The 7419-nt window shown below is 39.4% G+C and overlaps 1 protein-coding gene across 6 annotated transcripts in view; it reads right to left on the bottom strand.

Moving 5' to 3' along the window:
• Positions 1 to 27: 27 nt before the first annotated feature.
• The window catches only part of LOC110979435 (uncharacterized), a 48719-nt gene continuing 41327 nt past the window's right edge, over positions 28 to 7419 (bottom strand). For 5 of the 6 annotated variants that reach the window (XM_022235216.2, XM_022235218.2, XM_022235220.2 and 2 more), the window contains exon 11: positions 28 to 7258. In XM_022235216.2, the coding sequence (XP_022090908.1) occupies positions 6970 to 7258 (289 nt within the window). In that variant the 3' untranslated portion in view covers positions 28 to 6969. The remainder of the gene's footprint in view (positions 7259 to 7419) is intronic. The other variant, XM_022235219.2, reaches the window with a different exon arrangement.

Raw genomic sequence — 7419 nt, 5'->3', positions numbered from 1 at the left:
GGCAATGCTGAAGTTGTTCTGCAGAGATAAGTTTCTTCAACTTTTGCACATTTTATTAAAATTATCACATTGAATATTTACATGACAATTGCTGTAATTAGCCTAATCATCATTACCATAAAATACAAGTTTTGACACTTACAAGACAACTTACACTGATTTTGTATGGAAAAGCGCTTCAGTTTTTTAAACACAATTATATAGTTGACAGTGATTAAAGTTACATGTTTCTAAAGGCAATGCAAAATATTGTTGTCATGATTTATTTTCCAGGTTTTCTGCAAGTTTATAACAGTCCAGTTATTCCCAACTTAGACTTTAGAACCTTGACATAATCTTAAAAAACAATGCCCAGGTTATTAACATTTCTCTGAACAGTTTTACTATTTATTTCCTTCAGATGGCAAGGCTAATGGCACTTTAAAGCACTTGTTCGACAGTGTACCTTCCCTGGCTTGGATACAAGCCCTTGAACATTTCAGTAAAATTTCTGACGAGAAATTTCACATTTCAAACTGTATTCTCCCGTTATTTTTGCCCGTATATGTTTCAAGGTTAACTCTCTGACTAGTGAAGATTGGCAACTTTCCATCTTGAGATTTGTGACAAATTACAAAAAAATTTAAAGGAAATTAATGATTGAAAAAAAAAATTACTGTAGCTTTCTCGGATGCAATTTTTCTAACGACTGATACTATCCGGTTTGTAAGTGTGATGTCACTTCAGTTTAAACTACACCCATTGCACACATGCCCTTCACATAGTGTTACAGTGTACATGCATTAATTGCTGTTTACATGGAACCATGGAACCGGAAATTAACGCGCAACTACAGCGACTGTCCAATGAGAGCCTGCAAATCGTGGCGCATCCGCCTTTCTGACAAAGTCACAAACCGGAAACAGGTTTCGTGGGTCTCAAATATAACTATGATCTGATGATGTTCATATTGCTCCCAAAATCTAGTGGAAATAATCTCAAAGATATCCTTATTTGTTCAATGGAATAAAGAAGTACCTATCCGGTTCGTAAGCGACTTCGTCATAAAGGCAAACGTGCCGTGATTTGCAGGCTCTCATTGGACGATTGCTGAAGGTGCACATTAACTTCCGGTTCCATTGTTCCATGTAAACGGCGATCAATGCATGTAACCCTATGTGCAGAGCATGTGTTTAAACTGAAGTGATGTCACACTTACGAAGTGGATAGGCTGTCTTTTTCACATTTACATAAATCAAGAGTTGTTTGTACTGGATGCTAACAAAAGGAGTTGTATTTATAATATACTACTGGATGTAGCCATGAAGATTTCATTGTTAGAGACACCAGATCTGTTAGAACAAATTTGCCAACATCTGAGAGTACCGTAGGGTTTTTAGAGCATGCCTGTGTGAAATTGTCAGGATAGTCAAACAGCCTGCTTTTAAATTCTTAGGTGCACATCTTGTCTTAATGCATGTTTCTGTATTGGCGACAGTGACCGATATTTTGTACATTGTAGCGTTTCGTTTTTCTTTGTTTTTTCAAAGGACAAGTTCCACATCACAGATCACAAGTTTCCAGTCACACAGAACAGTACGAGTACGGTCTACCCTATTGGTCCAATTCTAGCATTGATTAGATTATCCTTTGTACACAGTTGGTAAAAAAAAAAGCAGTATTCGTCAATGATCCAGTTGTTTAAATTGAATTTTTTTTACATAATTCACTATAAATGTGCATCTTCTTACATGATCATGTTGTGTACATAGCCAAAATCAGCAACTTGAGAGAGCAGCCAAAAACTTCACCAGCAAAGTTGTGGTGAACCGCCAACCATATTCGCGTGGTTCCCCGGGTAATGCCAAATTTTACCTTTTTTCTTAACAGATTCCATCCATTTTTCGTTTTGTTTTGTTTTCAAACGACGTACCTCGCATCATTTGTCGAAATGAAGCAAAAAGTACTCCCATCTGAATATTTATAGGCATTCTGAGTATTACTTTCATAAATTTGGTGGGTGACAAACAAAACCAATTTTTTTCATCAAAAATGAGAACAAAAAAGCTTTGAATCTTGCAAGAGGATCCAACTATACAAACTTGTGCATACAATCAGCATGCACGGTGTCAGCATATTTTACAGGCGTTGGAATATCGTCCCATAAATCATAAAAAAAAGAGTGATTGTTATTCCAGTAACAATTCATTAGGAATACAAAGAACATCTAGTGCTTCATATTTACAAACAGGTGCAGAGCTTTTCCTCTCTTCTTTTAAAATCTAAACATGGAAGAACTACTGAGGAAAGTTGACATTTGAGAAAGATGCCGATCGGTCAACATGGCCAGTACATGTATGTCCACTTTCTTCCTCCTTTTTTCTTCTTGGACCCATCCTTCTTGAAATGCATTGAAACAAAAGAAATCAACAACTTTAGCATACCATTAACAAAGAGTGACGGAATAATTGACAAAATTTACAAAACAAATTTCCTTGTAAGTACGACCCTTCTCCAAGGCCCCCCCCCAATTCTTCTGGTAAATCTACTTCCCTGACAAAATATGATCTGTACCTTTGTCATGTTTTTAGGGTAAGATGTTTTAGGGATATACCACCTTGGAACAAATTTTGAAAATGGTACGAGCAGACCGTGAACCTGCTCTTAAAGCAATAGACATTCAGTGAAATGCAATCCAAGAAAATACCATCTGACAATCTTTTAAAAACCCTGTGCAAAATTGTCCTTCCAGTGTCAATTTTTAAGGAAGGCCAGAGCACGTTCTATTTGATAATTTCACTCAATGCCAAACTGTGTACCTTCGATTTTACCTACGGCAACCTAAAATTCCACTTTAACCATTATTATAGGGAACAAAATTGTACACGAAGTGTAAAACATGCAGTTGATGTCCATCAGAACAGGTTGAGCTACTTTTTCTGAACAGTTCCACAGCTTCATTTGAAGAGAACTTTGAAGCCTATTTTGCTTGGAATGACTCCTTGTATACTTAATTTCACTCAGGATTTCTCTTCGGAACACTGTCCAATTCTGTTCAAAGTGAAAAATCATTAGCTCAACACACTTGTTTTACAACCTGTCCCTCTGTCAATTATTCTGAGGGAAAATGAGAAATTATCAGACAGCACCCAAACAACCTCCAGAACAAACTTTAAGCTTCCACACAGGAGCACCTTAACTCTGATTCTCCGTGAAACTGCACCGATTTGCCAAAACATTCTCGGAACCAGGCCAGCGCCACTAAGAAGAAGACAAAGACACACAATTACGTACACATCCCACAAAAGCATCTCTATTCCTCCTTCCCCTTCCTCTGGCATATTTCTAGTAGTAAAGGCATAACAGCTAAGCACCAAATTGCAGTAATGTTGTCAACTGTTGGATTGCTAGAATCCAAACTGAAACATGTACAATCACATCTTCAAACTGACAACTTTTTAAAAAATTTCTAGGAAATAAAACAGAAGACTGTACAAACACTTAAACAGTGCACACTTTTTTTTTCAGAAATACTGAAGGGCAGCGAACATTAGTAATGAGCACTTGCCTCAACACACATCAGGATGGTAACCGATTGGGCGGTAAAAGCTGTTGCAAAATACATGTACTTATTTGGGATGAAACCTTAGGGTCAAAGTTCGAAGAGCACCCAGATGCTTCTCATGGGCCCAGTCTCCACCGGCCTGTGGATGACAGTAACAGTATTGGGATGGTCACTGGTGAACAACTTATCAATGAAGTAAGGTTGACTCGACTGCAAATCAAGTCTTATGGTCATGAAACCACTGCATGCTTCAAACTTGGAACCGGACACCAAACGAACCCCTTCCCCACCTCCTTGCTGCATATGAAACCCTGTTCCATTTTATGGGTTAACCGGGTAAATTTATGGATGCGGCTTTAAACCTTTTGCCACAGGGATGAGCCCTAGCCCAAGACATCAATGCCTCGTCTGCACTTGGCTTCACCTACTTTCAGTTTCAGTGAACGGAAATTTGATTTTCAAACTTCAAAATTTGCTGACAGATCGTCTTGACCAAGTGCCATTGAGTTACAAAACAGTGCCAAAGCAATGTAACTTAATGACTTACTTTCAGACTTAAATCTTTAAAGAGGATACCCAGATACCCATCATTGACAAATTTTGGATTTCAGTTTCTTAACTACCCCAAAATAAATAACCCTTGTTTGTGTACAAAAGCAGCATGACTTAAAAACGCAACAAAGGGTATATGGTACCCCCCCCATGCACCAAGGGGATTTCAACATTATCTTGCAGTCGGGTCAACCTCAGTGGACAGTCATGTGACACAATTTCAGTCGCATCTCCACATTTGAATTAAAAACCACACAATACACAATTCTGTTACGTTTAAAAGCACTAGTCTAACTATTTAACTTCACAAACAATTGTGACATACATACATTTTCGTTACAAAAAAATTGAATTGATTGTCATAAATATACCCAGATAATTATTTACATGTTTCTATGGCAACGTATACATGGTGACCCTAACTGTGCATACATGTACACATGCTTTCTACACGCATTACATAACATGCACTTGTAAAAACAGTTTGAAGGTTTTTAGTTTTAAAAAGTAGCATTTTTTAGGAAAAAGTAGCGTTATTTAGGTAAAAGTACGATAAACGAAAAGCAGCAAAAGAAAAGAAGTCTACCCTCAAGAATTCTGGCCATGTCCACATTTCAAACACTGTAAAAGGGTGGTAGGTTCGAGACAAACTATGGACAAGCAGTGATCAGAGTAAAAGATTGAAGAATTCCAACTTTGGAGTTACAGATTTAAAAATCTTTTGGTCATATTTACAAGTGAAATTTGCTCTGCTTTAGCAACCAGATTGGAAACAAAAATAAACGAGTTGGAGGAAAAATCTCAAATACCCACTGAGGTATTTGAGGTTAAACTTTTTTTTGAAATCCTGAAAAGAAAAAAAAAATAGACAATGAAGAAGGGGGAGAACTTCAAAATGAAAAACTGTCTGCATTACAAGCTCAAACCATGAAACATAAAACTGACTTCCCTTCCAACTACAGGAATACGTGACAGGCTCCAGGAAATTGTTTAATAAATGGGATTCTTTTGGTTAGTGTCGGGCTCGTTTTCTGTGCGGGGGTTAATCATCTCTCTGTATTTTTTCCCTCGAAATTCAGCACTGTTAGACCTCTACAAAGACTGCGGTAAGAAACAACTTCTAGTCAACAAGTCTGACAGTGGATGCTGAAATTTCTCAAGCAATCATTACTACCTAGTGGGCTCACAACAAGCCATGTACATGACTTACCCTGGCATCTCAAATGACTTTAAAATGACATTAGGGAGGCAATAAATACATGGTGCTTAAAAAATACACGTCCATAACAAATATAAAGTCCTTTTTTTTTCGTAAAATGGATACTTTCCATTAAAAAGTCACAATGTTTAAGAGTCATTTGCTTTCAGCAAAAACATATCATTAAATATTCGCGAGGAAAGTTCTAGGGACGTCCAGAATAAATATTGAAACAAATAAATATTACGAAAGGCGCAACGTAAATATCTACACGTGATAAAAGTTCCATCGAACTGGAATATAATTCTGAAGGGCATCTTAGAAAAATAGCGCAAATACATGATGGTTAATAATACTGTTTCAAAATATCACCCTTTAGGGAGACACAATAAATACAACACCGGGTGCTTTGTTGGGTGGTAACTGGGGTGACAGACAGACTTTTCCGTAGATACATAAATTTTTAAGACAAGAGTGACTTCTCTTTTGTTTTCTTGTTAAGCTTTTCTGAAAATAAATATATACACGGGAAACGGTGAGTGAAACGCTGCAGCAAGACATTCAAACATTTGGTGCGTGAATTCCTTGAGTTTTGTGGCTAGTCAGAGTGGCCTTCGCTCGGTCTCGTCAACATCCATTCGAGTTATTCTTCGAGTTGTGAAAAAGTCAAAAGGCAAAGTTTGGCAACTGTAAGTTTACGGTGTTTTTTTTTGCACTATGGATTGGCAAATTTCTTTTATTTCAAACTTAACCACCCCCCCTAGATAAAACTTGCTGCTTTGAAGGCATAAAACCTGGCATCTCACTCTCAACAAGACCTCCTTCAAAATCCGGCAGGAAAAGCCAGGCTGTTTGGAAACTGCCCCTGAAAACAAGTGGTTCGTGAATGACAAAAAGGTTTTGGGGGGGGGGTTTGAAATTGAGAGGCAAGTGTCCCACTGTCAGTGGACCTCTTGTAATCTCAATGGCAGCATGATGGTAGGGAACCATCTGGTTGGGTACCAGCGCAAATAGCGAACCTAAGCTGCTTGCTTTTAATATCTGCGCACAATGTCACGGCTCTGCTTTATCGGAGAAGCACGGGAGCAGTATTTCTTCAGTTGTGCAATTAACATTTCGTGGAATTTCTGGCAAGACAATTTTTCCGTTTCTGGGACCTTGTGCCGCAGAGGTACAAGTACGTATGCTTGTAGCGCCAGAAAACAGATTCATAATCAGAAAAATGATCGGAGGGCACTCCATTGGATTCTCTGCAATGTTCCCCAAATTACTCTCCCCTAGAAGTTTGAAAGAATTTCCTCAATTTTTCAGGAAAGGTGGCAAATTCAAGGACTTCCGAAAATTTTTTCCCACTTGCCCTTTTCCAGAACTTTTCCCATCATTTCAATCCAAAGTTTTGCCGCATTCTGAGGGTTTTTCCCCTCGACAATATCCCACTTTCCCCAGACCTCATCAAGGCTTTTCAGGACATGAACTAAATTAGTTCTGGGACCTTTTGGGATTTTTCTGGGGACGTTTCCAAACTCTGCAATAATCTAGGAAAGTTGATTCTCATGGCGAAAACTCTATGTTTTATAAGCATTGCAAGAAATTTGGCATGGGTGTTTGTTCACTGTAATACAAATCCCTTCTGGTCTATTGGTGGCCGGACACGAGGTTGTTTGTCTGTTTCCCCCTAGGCATATGTCTCTTCCGTCTTGATGACAACGGTCTCACTGGGATCCGTCTCCTGCGGGCTCCCTGCATCGTTGACCGCCTTCAGTTTCTTGATGGTGTTCTTGAGGGCCTGCCGCTTGTTGCAGAACCAGACCCGTATCACCTCCCGCTCATAGTTGATCTCGTTGGCCATGGCCGTCATCTCTGCCCCCGAGGGGTGGGTGTTCTTCTCAAACTGCAGCGTCAGGTACTCCAGGGCCTGCGGGGTGAAGGAGGTTCGGCGCTTGCGCTTCTTGGTGGGCTCACTGCTGGGGACAGGAAGAAAAACACGGACGCCAAACTAATCAGCACCAGGCCATCAGACTCGGAGACTCCTTCATTGTGCATGTGTGTTTGAGTACCAAGGGCCGTGGCCTCGGAATTACACTCGACCCTGTGGGAAGCGGCACCAGCCACTCTGACAGACTCG

The sequence above is a fragment of the Acanthaster planci genome, linkage group LG17, assembly GCF_054643075.1.
Source record: "Acanthaster planci isolate LZ-2023a linkage group LG17, COTS_SCS, whole genome shotgun sequence".
Lineage (NCBI taxonomy): Eukaryota > Metazoa > Echinodermata > Asteroidea > Valvatida > Acanthasteridae > Acanthaster > Acanthaster planci.
Note: the sequence above shows the minus strand (reverse complement) of the source record. Positions and strands in the feature narration are given on the sequence as shown.